Source organism: Netta rufina (genome assembly GCF_964035555.1).
Source record: "Netta rufina genome assembly, chromosome: 3".
Taxonomy (NCBI): Eukaryota; Metazoa; Chordata; class Aves; order Anseriformes; family Anatidae; genus Netta; species Netta rufina.
The window spans coordinates 5,092,252-5,117,680 of NC_140125.1; the positions used below are offsets into that span (position 1 = coordinate 5,092,252).

Genomic DNA, 25,429 nt, shown 5'->3' on the forward strand with positions numbered 1-25,429 from the left:
CATTATTCTTAAAAGATAAAGTTTATTTAGTTAGCTTTTGAATTTAGAATTAAACACATGCAAGTTCTATGCATTTTCTTGTTTTTCATCCTTTATAAAATGAATGTTAAGTGCAAAATTGAGACCCTGTGCAAACTGGAAGTTGGTAGGCTCAAACCCAACTTTTTCTAATTGGTTAAAACATAGACCATACACTTCAAAACGTGTGTCTGGACTGAGATTTGTAAGCCCATTCTCATGCCTTAACATGTACTGATTTTTTTTCAGTGTTTGAAAGGTATTGTATTAGACCTCCATATTTGTCAAAGTTCACAACTGCATGCTTGAATGCAAAAACTTGAGTGTTTGCTGAACGCACAGGTAGTACGGGTTGAGATTAGGCTAGTCTGCAAATACTGGTTTTGTTTTCAAATGTGTAGATTGGCATATTCTAACGGAAAATTATGTATGATTTCATTTGCATTATAACTTGTGTTGTGAAGGACTGCTATTACTGAAGAGAGGAGCACAGCAAATGGGGGCAGAGGCAATGGTCATAAATTGCAAGAAAGGGGATTTCTGACTGAATATAAAGGAAAAGTTTTTGCAGAAAGAATGGCTTGGCACTGGAACAGGCATCCCAGAGGTTGTGGAATGTCCATCCTTGGAGACTTTTAAACCTTGACTGTTTAGTCTCTTGTACAACCTGATCTAATTCATATTATCCCTGCTTGAAGCAGGGTTTTAGACTAGAGACCTCCAATGTTTGCTTCTAACCTAAAAATAATAATAAAAGAAAGCGAACGGCTTTTGTAGTCGCATCACTGACTAACTTGTAACACTGTTCTCCAGCAGCCAGGATTGTCCTTTGTTTGAGTTGACAGGTGCACGTGTTGTTTATTTCCAGTAACAGAGCTGTTGTAGTACCTCAGCACAGAGCTGAAGAAAGATGATAATGAGAAAGGGGCAATGATGTGAAATGTGGGCCATGTAATAATTGACAGGATCAAATATATTACAAACCATCAGGGCTGATTGTGTGCTCTTCTGAAGAGCTTGGTGTTCTTAGCAGTTCCTCCTATATTTATAAAGTGCTTGTTTGGCTTTGTAATCATAGAAGCTGGGACTCATATGGTAGACGGGGGTACTCATGGCACAGTACGACTATTTAAGATTTGCTGTCAGCAGTGTGCATGGTGGGAACAGGCTTTGTGGAAAGAGTGGGCAGTCCTTGTGCTCTAACTCAAAACAAATGTTATCTCAGTTTGTGTAGCCCTTGAGCTCACTGCATAAGCGAGAAATATTTGGTGGTAGGGTTAAGGTGAAGAAGTGGAGATGATAATGATGCTTGCTTTCTTTTTCTGTTTTAATCCTTCCTAGCTGGATACTCTGGAATATATACATGAAAATGAGTATGTTCATGGTGACATTAAAGCAGCAAATCTGCTTTTGGGCTACACCAATCCACATGAGGTAAGCATGTTTACTTACCTACACTGTTACATGAATATGTTCCTAAGTGTTTAATAGTTAGTTACTCGTATTCTGTGTTAACAATTCATGTATTAATAAAAGAGAGGTTTGGGCATGAATATTCACATCCTCTCATGACAAATCCAATAGTGTCTCTGTGGAGCCTTGTTTGAGAAAGAATAAAATTCTGCTGCTTCTTTTAGGGCTCTGTTAACTGGGATAGTAGTAAGGGACAGGTAAACTAATCAGCAGGGTAAGTTAGAGGACGTAATTCCTGTTCTAGATTATGCTAGTGTAAGTATAGTATTTGAGTTTAAGGATGTGGCCCTTGTATTTTCATTTTTAGGATGTTCTAGCTTTCTATTATCGTCATGAATTGTGATTCCATACCACTAACTGTGTTACATCCTGCTTGTTGTACTGGATATGGCAGATGAGTAGCATTAAGGTTGCTGCTGTCTAATACCCTAAAGCTAGGCTTGAAATTGAAGCATTTCAGTAAAACATTGTGAAACAAACCTTTTGATCTTGTCATACTCAGTATGGTTGTACCACGTCTTTTTTTTTTCTCAATACATTTTAAGTATGCCTTTTTCATAAGGGGAAAAAAATCTAATTTCACTTAAATGTAATTAGCTGTCAGCAATACTTCTCCCTTTTTTTTTATATATTTTTCTACCACAGTGATGAAGAAACAGATATTACAAAACAGCTCGCTGCCATTAAAGGTCGAACCGTTAAACTTTATCTACTTTCCTACAAGTTTCAAGTTAAATGGTTGATTCAAAATTAACTTTCCAGCTTTCTAAAATACATAGTTTAAGAACTATCACAACTGTTTAAAACTGCCGTCTTTTTAGACAGTGGTAGCAGCCAGTACATAATCTCAGTTTATGATGTTTACCAGCCTGCTGTATCCAAGAAGAAGCCTATTTAGAGGCAAAATGATCTGCTACCCAATTCCATCAACATAACTCAAATGACTTTTTTTTTTTTTGTCTTGGCTATTGTGTGTTTTTATGACAACAAGATAAGTTGCTGTTTTTCACATTGAAATCATTTTGGAATTGTCCATTGATAGTAATCATAAAATTTTAAGACGTAGCTGACTTTGATCAGCTGCTTTTGAGTTAGCTAGGTTCTGGGGTGATCTGATTTGTTTCTCACATTGTCTGCATACTAGTATTTAGTTTTCATGAGTAGCAAATTCGTTGACAGATTAAAGTAATTTTGAATTACTGGACAGAATTTTAAGGTGGAAATGTAACTTAATAAATACAGAAAATATTAATAGATATTCCAACTTAAGTATCTTCTAGCTTGAAGTGTAAAAACGGTAAGTTACTGCTGAGATTTCTTGTTCAGAATTTTGTTATGGTAAAATGTGTTTTCCACTGAAGTGGTTCTGTAAAACAAAATAAATAAAATCACATTCCTATTTAGAATAGTTAAGAGGAAAATTTTTCTCATATTTGCTTTCATTAGTAAGATGTGCATTAAACTTGCATTTCTATTAGCCTAAGAAAACTGAGAGCTGTTCAGATATTATTAAATGAAGTGAGGTTGAATGGAAATAAACTCCCTAGTCACAGGCGCCTGAAATTCTGCAAGCGGCCACAGGTCTGCTGGTTTCACCGAAACCATGATAACTATACCATACCAGCCCAGAACCATGTTCACAGAGCTTGGAAGCGCAATGTGTTCATGTGTGTGGGTGATGATTATTTGTAAATGTATTTTTAAGGAAATGTGTGCTGAATTGAGCTTACGCAGCAGCACAGATGGCTTAATGGGGACAGGTTTTGGACAAATAAAAGCAAATTGGTTTGCCATATATCTTCAAACATGTATGCTCTGTGGGGCAGGAGAAGGAATAATCTCACCAACACTGCAGGTAAAATTTCAAGCTAGATGTTGTAATGTAATTCAATAAACCTGCCCCTGGAATTGTTGGCTGACGTGCTGTCTGCCCCGTACTTCTTTACCTGGGCATGCTACTCTGCAGGCACGTGCAGTCCTAGACAATATCCTCATGCAGACGTGGGCATTCAAAGTGTGTGTATACTTGCACACGTGATTCTGCATTTGTTAGGTCTTAGCCATATGCACATGCCAATGATTTGGCTGTAATTCCTATATGAAAGTCATTTCATCCTATTCCAAATTTTGTCCTGTTCCTATTGTAAGGCTTCATGGTGTTGTGACAATCTTTTCTATAAATCAAGCTGTCTTTATAACATGCTGGTAAGCTGAGGCTGTTATGTATTTACCAGAACAGTATTTAGAAGTTCTGTGGAGCGCTACCACTGACTAAATATGACAACAATGTGGAATAACCTGACCCATATCTTCCAAACTCTTGTCAGAGATGCTGTATTTGGGAATCTTGTATCAATCTTAGAGACTTTAGAGAAAACCTCAAACACTATTACTGCTACAAAATGCTTGTGAAGCGTGTTTTTTATCCAACCTCTTTCTGTTAAAATGGTAGATAGCTAGATAGCCTTGGTCTGGTTGGTTAAAACAATGGATCTGGGTGGTGACGTGGTCAAGCTAGTTTCATATTGAGTGGGAGCATCTTGACAATGGCAAACTCCAACTCAGGAAGAGAATGTAAGCTGGGAGACCTCTGGCTCCTGGGGAAGTTAGTATAATAAAGCTGTCTGAGCTAACAATTCATCTGGTGAGTTTTTGTTATGAATTTTATGTTGAGGGGATTCTTGCTCTGTAGGATTTAGGATTTTAAGAGAAAATAAATTTGAAGTGTGCTGTCAGTTACAGAAATATTAGTTTTTAAATGGAACCCATAAATAATCTCTTTTTATATATAAAAAGGAACGGAAATACAATTCAGATTTCTCTGTTTTGGTGAAGAGACAGAAATCTGTTCAAAAAAAGCATATGTACCTTTAGCCTGACTTTGCTTCTGTTTATTTAGTGTCTGTTTGTGTGTCCTAGATGCAAATTTGCCACTGATGTCCTTCAGTTCCAGAAAAGATTACTTTTCTGTGTTAAACTTGCTGTTGTTACGCTGTCTCTCCTATAAATTAACCTAGTGAATTTACACCACTGTCAATAAATATCATAGTCCCCTTTTTGAAATAACATGTGAAATCCATATTGCTATCCCTTACCTTGTGTGGCATGGCAGAGAAACAAATAAAGTAAAGGTCCTGTCACTCTGTGACCTCCAAATGATGTTTAGAAATAGTTAGAAGATCAGAATCAACTGACCTCAAAGAGCAGCTAGCTGCAGATCTATTCAATAGAAGGGAGCGAGGCCATTCAGCGAGTTACAGGTCAAAAGATCAATTCTCTAGTCAATATGTTTCTGAACATGGACCCAGCACAATGACTGACAGAATAGGAGTGATGTACTGAGGGAAGTACACAGCCCATGAATCTAGGAGAGGCCTGAAAGCAAACTTGAAGTGATCAGACCTATAAATTACAGAACAAGTGAAGCACTCTGTGTTGTGGCGAGCTGAAGATGATTTGGTGCGTGGTAGGAACTGTTTGTATGATAAAACAGAACAAGCGTTACTGGAGTAGACTCTAAAAGAGGAATATGAATCCACTAAACATTTAAATTATGATACTGTTAAAAGGGACAAGTGGTCACGAGGGAAATGCTTAAAATTGGAGTTTTTAATAAATGAAGTAAGGCTTGGAAGAATGCCTATTCAAAACAATTCTTGTAGCTTTTCTTTTTTATGCAGCGTATGGGCAGATGTGTTGCAGACTCTCAAGACTCTACCAGGAGTCATGTATTTGCATTTTCAAGCTGTAAATTTTAAAATTAGATTTGCACCTCAGTTTTGCTTTTAAGTTTTTCTTAGACATGATAGTTACAGAATAAAACTCCCAGACATGAATCATAGATGGTCTTGAAGGAAAAGGAAGAATAAAGAAACATTTCAAAATCTTAAATTTAAGACCAGCTTTCAGTGGAGCAGTGCAGAAGATATAAAGCTCATGCATTGATCATACAGGAAAAAACATGCATGAAAACAATTCCGACTCTAAGCTATTTTTCATTGTGAGATGAATCACTGTGATTCCTGCTTTTTAGTCCAGCATGACAGATCTGCTAAGGAGCAGGTGAACTGAGAAAAAAAGGAAATCTTTTCTGTTCCCCTTCATGCCTTTTAGGAAGGATACAGTACCCAGGTATACAGAAACAGCTGAGCTTGACACACAGACATTGGCTACTCCTCTGATTTGAGATGTAGCTTTGCAATGAGATGCCCTAAATTTTCTTTCATCACTCTTACTGCTACTTTTGGAGTAGCAGTAAGTTGCTCACACTGGTTTAATTTCTTCTGGTGGTTATGGCCCAGACATCTTGGATTTGAATTGATATCAGCACTGGAACTTGTAGCTCTGTTTCCTCTTGGCTTTAAAGAGGAAAAAAGACATGGAATGAAAACGCATGGGTACAGAAGAAAAGGAGAGCCAAGAACCTAGACTGGGCACCCCAGAAACAGCTTTAGACTTGGCCTGCATGGAGGGTTTGGCAGTGTCATTGAACGTTTTTGTGGCCAAATGGGTCTACAAAGGCAGCTGTTTCCTGGATAGGATTTGAGAAGTGGATTAAAATTAAGGATAGGTTCAAGCACAATTTCAGCATGTTATGGTGAGCGTGATGTATTCTTAAAATAAGGTATTTCAAAAATATTTAGATTGGTGGAATTGACACTTACTCCTTAAAGTCTGAAAGAGGTGTAGTCAGCTGGAAGGATGTCTTCAAATTGTTTAGTCTGAAGCTTGTACAAAGCCCCTGACATTACTGGTCTATTCTGAGGATTTAGTGTTAGTCCAGCCTGTGAGATGATGAGCCATTGCAAATATTTCCCTCTAAACAGATTCAGTCCTCTGAGTCTGCTTGATGCTTGACTTCTTTTTATTTAAAACTTGCAATAAACACCATTCTAGTCAAAACATTCTTCCAACTTTACCTGCTACAACTTGGCAAGATTCAGACACATTTAACAAAGCATTGGAACCTTGTATAACGCAGCACTAGGTTTATGTTTACAGCTTTGCCAAAATAACTTCTGATTTCTCTGTGCACGTACATTTCTCTACCATTCTGTCTCCCTGTATTTCTTCTAGAGCCTGGTTCCATTCTGTGTATGTGTGCAACAGGGTAAAGCTGAGAAAAAAACAACGAGCCTTCCTCACTCCAAACCCTTTTCTTTAAGCAGGAGAACATGCTAGGCCCCGAATATAGAAATCAAACAGGCTGAGGAGAGTTGGAAGTGGTCTTCTACAGGCACAGATGTTTGTCTTTCCTCCTTCCTTGTTGTGTTGTTTTTTTTTTCTGTCCTAATTGTTACACTTAAAACTTCCTATCCCAAGATGGATTTCAGTCCGAAGACCTGCTTTAGCCTATCTTTTTGTAGTGTAGGGTCCAGCTGAAGCTCACAGCTCTCTGGCCATCAGCAATCTGCATCATATTAGCTGATATCTACTTAGTTACTTGCAGTGCATTGCACAAACTTAGTGATGGAACCAGTGGGAAGAAACCATCCAAAGAAAATCTCTGTATTGTCAGCTGTTCAGCAATGAAGCTCCTGATATGTGTACTGTCAGATAAAGAATACACCATGAGAATCCAAAGCATGGGTCCTGTGGCTTCCCAAATTAGTGCAGTTGTGTTATAACATACACAAGTTTAAGAATTTTGTGTGTCTAGCAGGTACTGAGCACCTTACATCTAAAGCAATGTGAGGGAGTCACACGCAGAAAGGACAAGAAGACCACCAAATCTACAGCTGGTTGCTTGTGTACATAAATAATTACTTGTGCCTGTGTGGCTGTTTGCTTGAATAAGATGGCACGTTCATGTTTGCATGAAATTAAGTGCGAAGAGTTTAGAAATCTGGCTCCTAATCTATAACAAAATCTATTAATAACAGACCATGCTAGGCACTGCTGAGTCTAGTGCAAACTGGGATGCGTTTAAAAAACAAACAAAAGCCGTGAATAAAATCAACAGAGATAAAATAAGAAAGTGCGGGGGTAGGAGTGTCTAATGTAACACAGCTAAAACCAGCTGTTCTAGGCTTCTGTCACTTGCACCTTCATCATCCTTGATGTAATTTCTTGTTTGAAGTGTCTTATGTATCTTATTCTGCATGTTTTGTTTTCTTTTTATTTGCTTTGTTGTTACTATAAAAAGCATGCAGATGAAAATATTTGTTATTGAAACTCATGCTAATGCTGACTTCATTTTTCTCAATGTTCTTTAATATTTATCTTCTTTTCCCTCTCCCTATATTCCTAAAAATGCACACACACAAATTATTCAGCTACCCCTACCCACCAAGTTCTGAGCAAATTCAGAAGGGCACGCAGTGTTACACTATCAAAAAGTGACAACTAGCTATAAAAAACTATATATCTTTTTAATGATGAAAGGGCTATAATGAGAATTGATGAAATGAAATTAATGGTAATTTAAAATAATGTAGACGTTCTAATAACGATTGTGGCAAGGTTGTAGCAGGGCATTGCTGGTTTTGTGCAGGTTGAAAGGGGTTTCATTTTGCCGGGGGCTTTCCCTCGAGAGGCTACCAGCACTGTGTGATTATGGAAAAATCTCTGGCCTGAGAGCTGGAGCAGTGCTCCGTGGCTCGGCCAGAAGCACGCTGAGCCATGGCACTCCTGCCCAGCTTCAGGAGCAAACTGCTGCACTCCCAGGTGTTGCCTGTGCAGGGCTTCGAGAAGTCATTGCTGCTTAGTTTCCATGCCTTACCTCCTTCAGTCGAGAGAGGGTAATCTAAAACTACTTCCTGCTTTTAGGGTTGTTGTTTTTTTTTTCAGTAGAAATTCAAAATTGCTCTGCTGATACTACTACTGATGGATTTTTTTTAAGTATATCTGTTGCTGAAAAGCAGATCAAGGGTATGTAGTTACTAGGATGAGACCTGGTAACTTAATTACTAGGTTCAGGTTTAACTAGCAAGTGTTTGTGGCTACTCTCCTGCAGCCCACCAAGGCTGGGCTGCTGTCTGTCACCTTGTGTAGCGTTCGCAGCCCAGGCAGCAGCAGAGAGCTGTCAGGGCTGCTTTTCTTAGGCTGTTTTCTTCTAATGGTTAAAATCTCATTTGAATTTAAGGCATAGCCTGGCTTTGTAAAGGTTCAAATCCCCCTCTGGATTTTATCTGGTTGTACCCGATCGGCTGTACATGCCAGCAATCGGTAGTCAAGCAAAATCCAAAATGTGCTACGTAGCCGGGGAAGAATACGTCTCCTGGCCTGCTCTCCTTCCCAGCCCACAAAGGAGGCAGAAGTCTTGCAAAACTTGGCTTTATTATACTTTAAATTAGTTCTCTCACACGGGCTGTGGGCTCAATTAGGACAGGTACCAGAGCATCAGGAATACGCAGGAGAGTAAACGCAGGAGAAAATCAAATTGGTGAACCCAACAAAGTTTATGCCTTGTCCCAGATTTTCTCAATACGCGTACAGTCTTTAATCTTGTATCACGGTTTGTATAGTCTGTCAAGTGAAAAACATCGTCAGTAATCTTAAAAGCCATCAACCTGCAGGAAGCAAGCGCTGCATCCCAGCTTACACGCTCCAAATAAGCACAGATCCTGCAGCAGAAACAGTAAAACCAAGAGACCAGCCATCCCAGGATTTGAAGCTGCCTGGAGCACAAACAGGAATCAGTAATTCAACAGAATGTGCTACAAAATAACGTGTTGTGTTTTCTTGAGGGTTTTTTGTTTGTTTGTTTTTCCTCTACCAGGAGTGATGTAATTAAATTAAAAGTGAGTGCTAGAGGAGTTTATTGTAGACTTTTATAGGATAAGCTATCTTTTAGCTGAAGAGAACAAAAACGAAGATTAGAGTAAGAAAAAGTTTTTCTTTATAACTTGATTTAGTGGAAATGATCTCTGTGCTTTCAGGTGGTTCTGCTTCTGCCCCAGAGCTCAGTTCCATTGGCAGTGTAACAGCAGTCTGTAACATTTTTATTTTATTTTTCAGTGAAAGTACCATACTTGGATATTTATTTTACTTTTTTTTTTTTTTTTTTAAAGCAATTACCTAATGTGAGAACTGGTCAATGAAAGGGGTCAAAGGCCAGGTGGGAGTGTGAAAACGACAGAGTGAGAAAATAACCTATGGGGTATTATGGGGTGGACAGATTGTGATTAAATTCCAGCTGCTTTCAACAAGTTCCTGCTTGTCAGCTGCGCTGCGGTAATTGACCATGTGCATGTATTAAGTCCACCCCCGTTGGAGGGTAGAACATGTTAATCTGAACTTCACAGAGTGGACACGTGTCCTTAATCTAAATTCTGCAAGTGGCAGAACTGACACGGATGCGCTATGCTTAGAGAGAAACAGGAGCCAGATGACTTGTTCGGGGTTGTCTTGACAGGCAGCAGAGGAGCAGGAATTGTAATTCAGCTCGCCTGAGCCGCTCAGTTTTCAGTTTCAAACACCACAGAAGCGAGCGTGGCTGTAAGTTTTAACTCAGTTGATGCCTTCACAGTGAAGTGCTACGACTGTCGAAGTGCATCTCCCAGTGCAGAGCCATTGCTATTTAGGTAGCTATAGCCAAGCACCTGGGAAAAAATCACCTGTGCCAGGATGGAAAGGTGAACGTGTGGCAGGATGCATTGGTGTGCTACCTCATACCCAGTGAGGGCTCTCTTTTTTTTACACTTGTACACTGATTTACCGCTGGATTTGCTTCAGAGTAACTTGGAGTGAAGTTTGTCTCTGTGCCTTCTTCAAGTTTAGTTTAAATTCAGGAGTGATTTACTAGGTTTGCTTTCAAGGCTGGTTTGTTTTGCTTTGTTTTATTGTACTCACTCTGTTTAGATAGCTGCTGCCAGCACAAAGCTGCTGGCAGTGACATCCAAGAAGAGGAGACCGCAGTCGGGTACAGCCCGCGGCCACGGGCCCTGCTAGCGCTGGCGTCCTGCGTGCTGGGGAGCTGCAGCCTCTCGCTGCTCCTGGCTCTCGTGTGGTGCTGCTGACATGGAGTTGTACAGTCTCAGCTGATGGGAGATCTGAGGAGGGGTGTGTGAGCATGTTTTAAGTGAGGAGAGAAAGGGGTCCCATAAGCAGCACGAGGATACATAAAAGGCATATTGTGGTTTATGATGTCTAGATGCCCACCTGGAGAGCAGAGAGCTTAGGAACAAAATAAAAAGACTGAAATTGTGCTCGACTCTGGGATAAGATAAGAGTATGGTAGTGGAAGGATTTAAATGGGGAGGGCAGCTGTTATAGCCCCTAGTTGTACATATTTTATCCTAAGGCACCATTTGGTTTAATAAAATTTAGATCTAAGGCTGTCCTTAACCTATCAGTTTCTTAAGACTTAATTATAAAGGTTATACTTTCAAAGGACAAAAGCATTATTCATTTGTCTGTTCATGTCTTCCAGGTTTATCTTGCAGATTATGGACTTTCCTACAGATATTGTCCCAATGGGAACCACAAACAGTATCAGGAAAATCCTAGGAAGGGCCATAATGGGACAATAGAGTTTACCAGCATAGATGCCCACAAGGGAGTAGGTAGGTTTCTTTTTTGTATTTCAGAGGAGTGATTACAGCATGAGTAATCAGGCTGTGAGAGCTGATGTATACAATAGAAGTAGTCCTGGGGATTGCGTGAGGTTGATTGGGCCCTTGTGTGGTGACCTCCTCTTGTACCTGCGAACGCTTCTTCAGTGCTGCTGGGGAAGGGGGCAGCACGACTAAAACCCAAAGGCCACTGCACATTTGCTACTGGAAGGTGCACCAAGATGCCCTAAGAAAAGCTTGCCGATGAACTTAATTGGTTCACGTTGGGAGTACTGGTTTGTGTTCGCTGTCCTCTGCAGAGGCAGCACATGCTAATGCTGTATTATCAAGGAAAAACGTTTCAGGTCTGCACTGTCCTTTAGGGAGAGCTGTGTCTGAGTGTCACCATCTGTGTTATAAGAGGATATTTCAAGATGACATTCCTTCTGCAAGGAGAGAAACCTTCTCGGAAGCCATAAAGTGTTAACTTTTTGAAATCTTTTTCCAGTAGCCTTTCATATATCTTACTTATTTAAACTCACTTTGATGGTATTGGAAACACATTTGCAGGTAAATTACATACATAGTCCTTTTATTGGATATTGATTGTACTGCCTTGCATTCCAAGGCAGACTTAATTCAACAATTCCCTAATTAGTTAAAGTCATAACCTATGTCTTGTATTCATTTACCATTAATTAAACCTTAGCTGTTTATTACACTGCAGTCCAAATCCAATAGCAGACCCACAGAGCCATGGAAAAGGGAATGGGAGGTCAATATCGAAAATATATGGTGCAAAGTCCCACTGATGGCTGCATTGTTCACAATCAATATGGTCAATGCAACACAACTTTCTTAGTTGCTATGTCAGCAAGACAAAAAGTCAATTCTAATGTTATGGTAGTGAAAAAATGGTGATTATTGAAAAACTTTGACTCTTGCTATGAAACAGTGTTTTTGTTAACTTTTCTTTCCCTTACTCCCCCCTCTCCACCCCAAGATCCTCTAAAACAAAAGGAATGGTTTGCTGTTGCCAGTTTGGCTCGGATCATAGTGTCACAAGTGATAACTGTAGAAATTTGTGCTTGTTAATAGCTGCTGAACTGTTACCTTAAACTAATACTTTCTAACGAGTTTTAGTTGGCACAAACAACTGTATATTATTGCTTTTTCTATTAAAAGGACCATTGACCATGTAATGTAGAGGGTCTTGATAATTTGCCGGCGCTGTTAAAACCTGCAATCGTTTAACTCTGGTCATTAGGAAAAATGAAATAAGACTGTCAAGTATTTGCTGCTAAGACAATTGCATGATTTCACCTGCAAAAAAACATTCAGTGGTGAAGAGGGCATCTGTTCCAGCCTCTTGTAGCCCACCGAAGCATCCCGTGCATTTTCTGGAGTTCTGACAGTGGCTTATTGTCCTGGTAGTGAGGGATGTGGCTAGGTGCTAGCGTTTTATGTGGGCACTGTCTGAAGAATAGGTGGAGGCTGGAGACTTTGGGATTCAGCAGTCGGATGGTTACAGTAGCTAGCTTGTCTAGCAGACAGGTGTCTGTTGAGAAATCTATGATTATAAGACAGGTAATTCTTTTTATTTGAAAAAATAGGAAAATTTAACAGACGTGGGAGACAAAGAGTGTGCACATTCAACTGTAAGTTAAGCTTTTCTCTTTAGTAAGCTGCGGGGTTAGATTCCCCCCTCAAGTAGCTACAGCCATGGTGAAATTGCTGCAAGTTAAAGGACTCCAGAACACAAAATATTCAGCAAAGTAGCTGCCAGGAGGGGGGTTTCCCCCATCTTACACTTGAAAAATTTATGCTTGCTAATAGCTGCAAACAGAATATCTGCAGATTTTTCTGTTGTTCCTGTCAGAAAAGCCTGCAGAACACAATTTCAGATCTGGTATGTTGCAGAGAATCCAAACTGTGCATGTTGAATGCCTCAGCTCTGACTTTGTAACAGCCTGAATCCATTAAGGTCAAATTACCAGTTTCTCATTTGCAGCAGGTCTCTCAACATCCCGGGGAAAATCTGCATCTGCAGTGACTTCTGTCAGAGATTACACGGGCCCAGATGGCAAAATACAGTGACTGGTTTCCCACATCTCATCTCTTGTTGTGAGCTTCAGAGTTGCAGAGATGTTTTAGGATGCTAAAAATCTTCCAACAGTTTTGTAAGGGCTTCTCAACAATCTCCTGTGCTCCTGACTTGTGACTGAGTCTCAGCACAGTCTCCAGTACAAAGTGAGACGAGGTGCTCTTCTGAAGTGTTTGAAGACTGCATCACTGTTGGCAAACTACAGCCACGTAGGCAACCTTAATTCTAATTTGTTACCCAAATTTTCAGCATGGAATATTATTTATTTTAATGCTCTTGGAATAGAGTTCAAAATTTTTTAAATGTTATTTTATATAAATGAGATCCTTTCCAGGGGGCGTTTTCCTGAGTTTATGTAGCAACATAAATATGTCTCAAACCTCAAAACCCCTATACAGTACCAGTTCTGTATTGAGCTAGACAAATGAGAACATTTTGACTTGCTCTGGTTTTCCTGGTAAAGTAGCTACCTGAATATACACAAGGATTTGTGGTACATGCTGAAACTTAAAATTATGAATTTGTTGCCTACAAAAGTGCCTCTTGGCAATGCTTGAGTATGATAACCTCCTTGCATAACGCCAATCAAACGCAACCACTTCCCACTGATTTAAATCAAAACTGGAGTTTCCGTGGCTGAATCGAGAGATTAACCCAGCTGCATTCGTGTCTGTTCCCCAAGCTCGCCGTGGAGCTCGTTGGTTGTAGAAGTTTTGCAGTCCACCGAGACCCAGAAAGTTTCACTTTTGGGTCTGTGCTCATCTGACAGCCTCCAGTGAGGGTCGAGGGGGATGTGAATTGCATCTGCAGCCAGGGCAGCTTGGTGTGGGCTGCTGGGGCTGCTGGCTGGGTGGGAGCCGAAGGGGTCCCACGAGCTGGGAGAGGCTGGGAGCAGCTGCCCTGCCGTGTCCTGGCTCTTTGTGCTGGCTCGTCCTTTGTGTTGCAAGCTTTGCACAGCTCACACATGCCCCGTGTCAGGGCACCTGTTTGCAGGTGTTCACCGCGACCTCGGTTACATCCTGCCCGTACCCATGGTTCATTTTGTGCCAGGCCAGGGCCCAGGCTGGGGCTTTGCCATCCCACACCATCAGCTCTCCGTGTTCAGTGGCTGGGTCTCTTCGCAAACGTGTGGCCAGTAAGTGGCACCAAATAAGGCATCGTTCTACAGGGTTTTTTAGGTTAAAACCATTTTTAGCTTGATGCAAATTCCTTACGGTGCAACTGCATTGTTAGTTTTCACATAGTATTTTAGCGTATTCATTGTATTCATTTTTAAAGACCATACTGTATAAACAGTATTACATTTTTGTTTGTTGATTGATAATTAAAGAGAATTATATCTGCACCCAATGTACATTTAAAAAATTGTTACATAGTTAGTGTTAAAATGTAATATTTGGATCAATGCCTCTTATGGATTTTTGTAGATTTTCTACTCACTGAGGCATGCAGTCAATACCTAATTTCTCTGGAGATATACTGCGCTTAACATATTGAGGTTTTTTTTTTAAATACTCTAGTCCTGTGCATTGAGTGTGTAAGACCAGTTTTAATTTGCTATCATTGATGAGCATAAAAGTATGAACTGTCTATGAATACCCTCCTGCATATATCTGTTTGCCGTAGATTTCAGGATAACTCGGCCCGTCCTTTTAACAAATGTTTCACAGTAACTATTAGTAGTTCTGCCATCTCTCGTGTTGGGTAGGGCGCCTACGAAAATCCTTGCAGGACTGATACTGACATCTAAAATAGCAAAAGCTGCTTCAGACAGCAGGAGTGCCTTCTGACAGGCTTAAGGATAAGCAGAGCATCTGAAGAAGTTTGCCTCAGTAAGGGCTACTTTGGTGGTTGGCAAATACGTTTTCTCTGAGTGGCTCTCATTGAGACAAAGGTGTCTCAGTCTATTTTCATGTCCTGCCTCGGGGCAGGCAGCTGCAGCTATCTGTGATGCCACATTTTAGCCAGTTCTTTGTGCCCTTCACATGGGGTTATTGCAGCACACGTGCCTCAAGGTCCCCCCAGATGCTCGTGTGCTGTGTTTGTTCGGGGTGTGCAGGCATCGGGCTGATCGAGGAGCAAGCTCGGCGGTTCTTGCTCTCCTTTTCCCACTGGTCTGGCAGAACTGTTGCTACTAACACAGCCCAGCGCTTGTCCATTTTCACTTTTCTTTTACATTCAAGGGATGACTGGAATACCTGCAGGCTTCATTTTGTGAGGAAGGATGTGCAGGAATATAAACACCTCTGCCTGGAAACAAATTCTTTCTGAGCCTGCATGGCTTCTAGAGAACTTCAGCTCTAAGTGGCTCTGGATCAAGAGGTTTATTTGGCGCCTGTCCATGTACAGTTAGGAGTCAGAGGGAGCCTGCTGCATTTTTTTGTCGGTCAAATGAATTATTGATTTGCTGCAATTTGGTATGTGCTTCCTGAAGACTGTGTGCAGGACAAACTGTAAATCCAAAAATAAAAGGAAAATATAACTGGTCTGGTGAAAAATGGGTGAAACTTTGCAGTGTAAAATAAATAAAAAGATGTTTTAGTTTCTGAATGTTGGATTGGAAATGTGTCTGCAGCAGAAGAGGGAGCAGAAGGTCATTCTAAGTGAAAGAAGAGTCAGGCTTTAGCAAGGAGAAGAGAAAAGATTGAATAGGTTCTTGAAACCACCTCTGCAAGCTTATCTGTCCTGCCAAGAATGGCCAGAAGTAGCAAAAATAAGATGAGCATCACTGTTTCCAGCACAGCTGATGAGCGTGGCTTGGAATTGGCTGTTTTCTTTAGTTTGGGTTTCTCATGCTCTACACCAGGAATTCAAATAGTTAGTGAACCTCACGGCTGCTTGCCAGCCCCTCACCTGTGTGATATATTTTTTCCACGCAGATGTAAAGGAGGAGTAAAGCTTCCCGTCCCCAGCCCCTGCCATGCGTTCTCCTTAGTGCAGCCTTGGGACCTCTTCCGTCTGACCAGGTAGCCCACCTCTTGCCACCAGCATTTTGTCTCCCTCTCAGACCTGATGGTGAAGTTCCCAACATCTTCCCACTACGTAAACTTCTAAATCCCTGAGTCAGGACCCCAGCCCTCTTCAGCACCTCCCATCTCACCAGTCCTACTTTTTATCCGCTCCCTGCCTGTGTGTAGAGGAGGATCCTGCCCACGCTCTCTTCTTGCAGCTGCAGCAGAGCATTACGGACACCAGCAGTGCACGAGGAGCTAGGAGGCTCTGCAGTGAGGTCCTGTGCTCGTGAGCTCAGACGCGGCAGGGCAGAGCAGGCGTGTTGCTGCATCCGTGGCTCCCGAGGCGAGTTAAGCATCCCGAGGCCGGGGCTGCTGGCCAGCTGTGCTCCAGCTACAAGAGGACGCGAACCCTCAGGACTGCCAGGCTGATTTTGGCCCCTCTGACCACCCACGGTGGGCCAAGAGCTTCAGGAGCTCCTGCCAGCGCTGCAGCACGCTTCGCGCCTGTCAGCCATCCAAGCAGCTGAGCGTGTAGCTGCGGGATTCAGGTTTGGGACAGGGACCAAAGGCACAGAGGAAGTTGCTCATTGCCATGCCCCAGGTTGAGTTATCTGGAAGGGTTGTAGTCCAATTGTGGCAGCGCTGTGTTTGCACTGGATTTATTTTTCTTTCCAGCGTTGCATGGTGGTGGTTGCTGTCGGGGAGTGCTTGAGCAAAGCGCCAAGCTGACGGTGCAGAACTGAACATGAGGCAAGGAGGGACTGCTCCCGGCCCCCGCTGGCTCGCTCCCTATAGAATGGCCTGCAGGCATAAAAACTCATTTAACTTCTTTCTTTTACTTTATTTACCTAACCTTTTTCCTGTAGCTATCCACTCAATTCAGTAATTCACTGTACTGCTGCAGCGAACTCCGCGAGACTGGCCGGGATGCTGGGGAAGCGTTACCTCAGTATTACGTCTTCTGGGCTCCTCCTTCCACCTGCCACTCATACTGGAACTGATTTTTGGCAAATCTTGTGTTTGTCTGTTTTTATCTTCTCACCTTCAAGTTAAAAAAAATAAATAAATGGTACCACGCGCAGTTCATTTATTAAAACGTTATGATGAGACATTTTTTAACATAATTATATTTCTCCATGGTCATGTTAATGCTCCTTTCCTTTATGGGCATTTGGATTAATGGCTCTGCTATAAGTTATATTTGTTTGTGATTTAATATGAATTTGTGTGCTGTAATGCCAGTGGGAATTGGAGATTCCACTGCATGCAGACACAATGCAAGCAACTAAAACGATCCTTTTTACGAAAAGCTCCCAATCTAAAGAAACAGTAATGGTGAAAGTAAAATGTAACAGTGCTAATTAAAATAATAGAAAAAACATTTCATCTTCTGCTCATTAGCCTCCTAGATCTCTACAAAAGGCTTGACAAAGTTATCTAAATAAGGGCCATGGAGGAAAACTCCCATTTTACATGGGTTTAAGATGAGCTTCTTGGGAGCAGTGTAGCACTGAGAGCATAGCGTGGCTGCTGTGGTATCATTTATGTTCTATTTTGAAATAGTAATCTGAATTTATATTAGGGCTCAGATAGCTGCCAAATCCAGCATACGAAGATACACAATATATTTTCTTCTCAGGGTGAATTGCTTCAGTTACGTTATTCTGAGTTATTGTTCAGCCCTGTGCCTGCATGTTGAGTATATGTTTGTAGTGTGTATAAAACTTCTTATGGCCTGACTCTGATTTCATTGACGTGGTTGTTAATTCATTAACTTCAGTGGAGTTGTTCCTGATTTATTCTGGCAGGAGTGAGGACAGAATCTGGCCTTAAATCTTCAAATTAAAAAGTTAAACTATAAAATATTGTGAAATAAAATACTGCCAACATGTTCCTGTTAAGTAGTATTTCAGATGAGACTAAAATAATAATAATAAAAAATCTTAGTTAATAGAAAACCAGAAATCAAGTATATATACAGAAAGAAGAAACTACAGATTTTTAGTCTACAGTGAAATAACATAATTTGATTTAAATATTATTTTGAATATATGCTCTTGTAATGGTGCCAAGTTATCAAGCAAAATTGTTGTATTTTTGCCTGGCTATTGCATTTAAAAATGAAGCCAGATTCACATCTCTCAGTTGATGTTTACCAAGGGTTCTTGTAATCTCCAATTATATTAGCAGATTTGTTTTTCAAGTAAACGTATAGTTGAAATTTATAGATCAGTGCTTTATTTGGGTGAAAATCTAATTATTCCATCGGTTATAGATCATATTAGTTCATTAAAATTAGCTGTTTGAATACCTTTTTTTTTTTTTATAACTAGAATCAAAATGATTTAAAAAGTTGAGGAAGTTAGCATCTCTAGTACTGAGCTGGGAAAGAAGCAGAGAGAAAGAATAAGCTTGTACAACCAAGCAATCAAATGCTGACATTTTCATGTGGATCTATGAAAAACACATGTAAAAGTCTTTATGCAGTAACACTTGCAGTGACCTGGGAGATAAAGTGATACGGGAATTTACCATCTCTCTGTAAAACATTTCCCCTTTTATTTTCGAGTGATGTATGGCTCAGTTACACGTGTGTGTGTATTTTTTTCAGCTGAGTGCCGTGGCTTTAGGAACGTATTGGCGAAGGTTTACTTGCACCCATCTCCCCGTTGGTGGTCGCTTTGCTCTAGCATTAGCTGGGGAAGGGCTGGAAGATCTGGATGGGAGGAAGACGGCAATTAGTCGTGGCCAAACTCTGACTGGGAAGTAAACTTTATTCTCTGGGGACTGCTTTGTCAGAAAACCTTAGGTTAGCTCCTGAAGCCTAATTGACTTAGCATTATTTACAGATTTATATCAATTAGTCCCTCAGTGGATAGCAGTGTCCTATTGTAATTCTGACAGTTTTTCTCAGAAGGCCACTTTACGTAGCCCATCTTACGCAAGCAGGTGCCAGAAAAGCACCGAGTGAAAATTAGAGGATCTGCAATCAAGAATGCTGGCTTATATGGTTCTAATCTGGAATTGCCATAATGGAAAAAGGAGTTGTGAACACATGTGTATGAATGGACTTGTTCCACGGTTAACAGGAGATTTATGGCGGAAGAAATCACTACAGAACAGCAAGTGGTAGAGATTGCGTTTTTATTTTAATACGAGAGCCAAGTCTTGCATTAGGACATTGTTGAATCTAGTGCAGAAAATAAACGACCCCCGAGGGACAGTGTAGCATTCTGTTAGATTGAAGGGCCTTTAATAATCCCATGGTCTAATAGCAGTTCAGATAGAGAATGCATGAGAACTTATCTTCTGCTTTCACAATAATGCGTGTACGGTAACAAGAAACAGTTATGATGTGTTGGCACCATAGCTTTTAGCAGATGACTTTTTAAATTAAAAGATAAGTTTGCTGGGTGACTTTCTGGAATTTATTTAATGAAGGCCCATAAAATATGATATCTGTTTACAACTGGATTAGCAGCACTGTGCTCAACTACCAGTCTTTACTCTATGCAAGAAGTGTGGAGCAAATCTGAAATCTTCTTTCATTCCTGGAAAGTTCAAACTCATTTTGGAAAAGCATAAATTTAACTTCTACATCTGCCTGTCTTTAGTCTTGATAAACAGTTTGTGTTTTTGCAGGTTCCGTGTTGTCTTGTCCTGCAAACCATAGGCTGTAAGTCAGATGTGTACAGAAACATTGCAAAAAATCCTCCTTGTTCAAATTTTTCAAGTTTGGCTTCCTCTGACTAGCAGTAAGCAAGAGCAAATGTGTTAGTATCACATTTTTTTCCCTTTCCCTTGGAAAAGTCAATATATAGATTAACTTCAGTTACTTATTTTTCTGCACAGGAGATGTTTGTGGATGGGGCTAATTTTTGATTGAATTATATCTACTGTATTTTTATTCTGTAGTTAATAGATGTGTTTGGGGTGTGCAGGGTGAGAGTAAGTTCTTCCTGAAATATCTTCCTTTTTAGAAACAGGTAGTGGCAAGTTTACCCAGGACTTGCTAAACCATAAGTGTATTTGAGCCTGGGCTACAGCTCTCTCTAAACAAACAGTTCACGGTACTTGTAAGCAGACAACTTTGGTGTGTAAACGTACACTAGATGGCAGTTTTGTCATATCTTCCAAGTTCAAATAGCTCTGTAGGAGAACAGGAAAGGCCATCAGTGTTTAGTCTGCACTCACGGGGTCCCTGCATGACCAATGTGGACCCCATGGACTTCCTGGAACATGTGTTAGCAATTTAGCAGCAGACATTTATTTCTTTGTTTTACTGCTTGGCTCTTTGAGAAAGTGTTGGTACTCAGTTATGGGCTGTCTGGATCATGTCAGAGGCCATGGGGATCAAGTCCATGTGACAGGCCAGACTGAGGAAGGATGAAGTTGGAGGAGGTGAGGAAAGTGACCCTTACTTCAACAGCAACAAGTCACTGCCTGTCTGTGGACTGTGGCCAAAAGCCTGGGCGTTTTAGGCCTAATACAGCTGAACAAACAAAACACTTTGCCCATTTGGCTTTTTCATATTTCATCGACAGTAGTTCAATCAACGTCTTTTCTGTTTCCTAAGAAGAGGTTCTTATTATTCATCTTTTTTTTTTTTTTTTCTCCCCCTTTCTGTTTTAGCCCCATCCAGACGAGGTGACCTTGAAATCCTTGGCTACTGCATGCTGCAATGGTTATGTGGGAAACTACCCTGGGAGCAGAACCTGAAGGACCCCGTGGCCGTCCAGACTGCGAAAACAAAGTAAAACTAAACCCACACGTACACACGCATGTACCACCCCAGAGCCCTACAACATCCTCATCACTTAAAACAGGTCTGAAAAGGACAATTTACATCCTGTAGAGTATCACCTTACAAGAGAGCTAAAACAATTTTCCTGAATAGGGAGGTGTAAGAAGCAGTTAAAGACGAGAACTCCATGTGCATGTAGACCCTCTCGCACATTTTTACGTTGTACTGCTGCGGAGATACGAAACTCAGCTGCAGTGTTCAGTCATTTTGTCTGCCAGGTATTTTTTCAATGCTCTTTTTAAAGCACACATCTGTGAACAAGTGCGTGCCTTACTGCACATGCGGAAGGATGTTGTAGGTTTCCGCTGAAGTTCTTGGGTGCTTTGTAGAGACTGTGGTACAAAAGTCTCTTGGAAGTTTTCTTTCAGATGTGTATTGAATATATTTAACTTGCTATTTGATACCTGGTTTTTAGATGTTTTTGTGTAGGTTTTTAATGTTATACAAGCCTACTGATGTTACAAACATTTAAATACCAAAATACTAAAGAATTTGCTTAAAATCTTTTCTTTTTCCCAGCATGACTCGTTAGAGCTTACTAAAGCAACAGAGTGTATTAGTGTTTTCTTTCACTGCTTTCACAGTCGGGACTTGAGAGAGTTAATTGTATGTGGTACAGCATTGCCTGTAGAAGGCTATACAGAAGAGTAGTTATCCATAAATGTAACATCACAATTGGAGAAGGCAGCAAACTTTTAAGTAGGGCAAGTCACAACAGAGGTACACAATAGGGATAGCTGATCCACAGAAATCAATCTGCAAATTCAGTGTGGCATCAGCTCTCAACAGAGAAAAAGGTTAGCCTGCAGACTGTGGATAATACAGATTGCATCTGTAAATGTTGACATCGTATGTTATGTTTAATATTTCTCCTTTAGAACTTCTGATCATTACACAACCCCCTGCAAGGTAACACTTATACAATTCAATGTTAAATCAATTTAATCAATCAAGCTGCTTCGCTAATTCTTCCTGTGCAATTAACCCTTCAATTGCTTGCATTCTCAGGATGCCAGGCAAACATGCTTAGGAGGAAATGTACAGAAAATGATAGATTAGATTTAGCAGTAACATCCTTTTAGTTTAACGAATCAAGTTCCTTGGTATCAGGTAATGTTCCCCTTTAACTTACCTATTTCTGAGTGCCTGTGCTGTTTTTAAAGGCTGGAAATAGTCATCACTGTGTAGGTGTTTACCTGGTCACTTCTAAGTACGTGACCAGCACAGGCAGATCACTTCTGAGCACACCAGCCCTTTGCTGTGAGTCTGTGTGATTGGGATGAAGACAGGGTCTAGGCCTGGAAGGGTGATGCATTTGGAAAGCAGGAGTCAGAGCAGGACCTCAAATTCTGCTGTCCACTGGTGGTCTCATCCCTTCCTAACAGGCTCTTAAGTCTTTGCTGCCAGTACCTGGGGTGATGAGGCCGCTGTGCATGGGTAAGAGGGTATTTAAGGACTGCTGGTGTACTTGAGATCAGAAATGTTCGTGCCACAATTGGAGGGGAGTCTCCATTTGAATTAGAATTTAAGCTAAATAAAAGGAAAATGTGTACATTTAAATATATAATTCCCCCAAATTGAAAAACCTCCTTCTGGTATTAAAGAACAGCTCCTGGTGAGACTAAAGGTCCATCTAGCCTTGGATCCTGGTTTGAAAGATTGTCAGGAGTGCAAGGTCTTAAGAATAAGAAAAGGAACTAAAGTACTTTTTTAATGAACTGTGTAATTTTTTCCTTGAGATTACTTGTGTTTATTGCAAACAAAGTGACTGCAGTGTGGAGATGTGCATTCCAAGGAGCTGTACATTAAATAATCCCATTCCTCTTTCTGTTTGCTACAAAATGCCAAGCCTACAGAGATAGCTTCACGGGGTGGGACTCACAGGCCTGACCTTGGCAGCATCCCTTCGTTACCACAGAAGCAGGTCTCAGACCAAGGCGTGCCTGGTGGATTCCATCCTTCAGACGTGTGTTGGCAGAGCTTGGCTGAAGTTCGGGTCTCAGGGAAGCTGTTGCATGCCAAACCAATTAATTTGAAATGCCTGGCTGACCAGATTATGGAACTGAAGATTATTAGCCTATGTACCCCAATTTATGCATTTCAGAACGTATCCTGTTCCTTGTTGGTGGACCTTTATGACTCCTTAAAACAAAACAAAACAAAGGATCCTTTAACAGCATCAGCAGCTAGGCTGCACTAATAGATTTCACTCAGAGCAAGAGGGCTGGTGTATTTGCAGGCTCCTCCAGGTGCTAGGAAATTGGGGTACGTGCCTGCTCAAAGATAAGAGCTGGTATTACTTCACCTATCTTTTAGGCTGTGATTCATTCTGAGCTCCAATTCTCTTTGCTATCTCTGTTTTTGGATAGGAATTAGATCTATGCCCCTGCATTTTATTTTATTTTATTTTATTTTATTTTATTTTATTTTATTTTATTTTAATTTTATTTATTTGCACAGGACTCACAGAGGTTTATCCTCCCTCTCCCTCTCTCTGTCCCTGCCTTGCCTGCTTGTAATTTTGACAGCCATCACTCAGCTGCCAGTGAGCCTATATGGCAGAAAGAATCTGATGTTAAATTACTACTAGGCAGACCAGAACTGCTTCTTAAATTTCAAAACACAAATATTAATCATTAAGCTGAAATCAGAACAAGCTATTTCGGCTCAAAGGAATTTCTTTTCTCTCTCTAGAAAGCTTAAAACATCTATGAAGGAAAACTTAATGTTAAAAGTGCAGTCGTAGCTGCAGGCCAGGTCTTGCTGAAATCAGCAGTCTCTAAAGAGTTAAAAATATAGCTGGTAAGGGGAGATCTTGTTTTAAAAGCAGAACTGTGAATCATTAGCTATCCTGGAGGTCCACTCCCTTTGGAATTGAGACTTGCTGTCTACCTAAATCCCAAATGAAGAATCACCTGCTCCAAAACCACATTAAATTGTTGCACTCTCATGTTGTTTCAGACTTATGGATGAGCTCCCAGATTCAGTGATGGAATGGAATTCTTCTGGAAGCAGCTGTAGTAAGTGTGCTTACAGTGTCTACCATATAGCTTTTCAGTCTGTTACAAAAAAGACTTAAATGTCTTACTCTATTTGGGAGAAGCAGAAGAAAAATAAAAGTAACAGAAATTTAACCAGCTCTTGAATTTCAATTATTAAACTTCATTGCTATGCTTTGCACCTTTAGGCAGATGTGTTCAGATGAGTCACGCAGTGCTACCAGTCTCTGATCTGGGGACAAACTGAGAGTATCCGAGTCAGTAGCACCTGACTTTCCTATCGTGCAGCTCAGTTCTGTCTAGCCTAGAAATCAAACTCGGGGCTCAGCTTCTCCTTTCCTTTTTTGCTCCCAAAGTCCTTTGATGTCCTGTCCACATCCTTACTCTCCTCCACTAAGCTTCCCTCTCTTTCCTCTGTCTTCCTGTGTTTACTTGCTGAGCTAGTTCAATTCGGAGGAGAAGGTAGCTGTGACTTCTTTCCTGCACATGGAAGAGACCAGGGTGAGGTTTCCACTATTAGCAACTTTTTACGAGGTTCGGATGTATCCCTTGCCAAATCCAGGAATACAAGGTTTGATAATGAGCATTAAAAGCTGAGGGACGAGGGAATTAGTAAAGAAATCTCTACAATGCTCAAAGATATGTTCTGTATTAAATAGGGTATTAAGATAACAAATAGTACAAAATATATGTAATTCGTGAATGGAGGCGTTTGGAGCAGTTTTCCTTTATCCTGTTTGTGTAAAATCTGGCACTACAGTGGAAGTTCTGTGGATCCATGTATGTCCAGCATAAGAATTCAGCCTGCTGTATCTGTATTTAGCTGATAACAGGGTAGTTATGTAATACTCACTGTTACATTGTATGTCAGGCTCATTAATTTAGGGTGTAATTTAATTGGACTAACAATTCTGACTTCAGTGGAAGTGGATCGTGCCCTTCATGTACAAGCTTATTATACTTTAAGCATTTTTAACCTGAAGGCTTGTTTACTGCAGGGACAGAAAGTAAATTTCTGGATGAGTTGAACGCTGGTCACTCTACGATAAATGATTCTTGATGCTTAATGATACTTAGTGATTAAGGATACTTAATGCTTTTATTGCAGGAACTTCTGTTGCTGCTTTCCTGCATTGTCCCATAAGCAAGTACTAAGCAGATCATACAGGCACTGCGAGCTAAATTTTCAGCCCTCGTGAGTGGCAGTGCAAAAATCATAATCAATCTCATCTGTGATGCATGCGATAGAGTGACTTAAGAGATCTCAGCCACATGAAATCCAGGGTGTCAGGAACCAGTACCTGTCCTACAGCAGAAGGAACTGTCTACAAAAGTTTTATCGCGTAGTATTTTGAGTTTGAAAAAGCAAATGAAGGCATGGTTTGTCTTGTATGTCTCTTCAGTGAAATACACAAGTAGTCCAGGGAAAACCCCTTTTTGTTTAGGGAAAACAGCACATTTCCTTCAAAGGTCAGGATCTATTTAGGTTTATTTACTTATTTTCATAACATTTCTGTATTTGAATGATTGGAATGCAGGGCACATTACATAAAATATATTCACGATGTACATACATATTTAGT

General features: G+C 40.7%; 1 protein-coding gene across 4 annotated transcripts in view; it reads left to right on the top strand.

Moving 5' to 3' along the window:
* Positions 1 to 25,429, top strand: part of VRK2 (VRK serine/threonine kinase 2) — a 46,756-nt gene that overhangs the window by 12,296 nt on the left and 9,031 nt on the right. For all 4 annotated transcript variants that reach the window (XM_084283878.1, XM_084283879.1, XM_084283880.1 and 1 more), the window contains exons 6-9: positions 1,360 to 1,452; positions 10,865 to 10,997; positions 20,676 to 20,796; positions 23,809 to 23,867. In XM_084283878.1, coding sequence (XP_084140004.1) covers positions 1,360 to 1,452; positions 10,865 to 10,997; positions 20,676 to 20,796; positions 23,809 to 23,867 — 406 coding nt within the window. The remainder of the gene's footprint in view (positions 1 to 1,359; positions 1,453 to 10,864; positions 10,998 to 20,675; positions 20,797 to 23,808; positions 23,868 to 25,429) is intronic.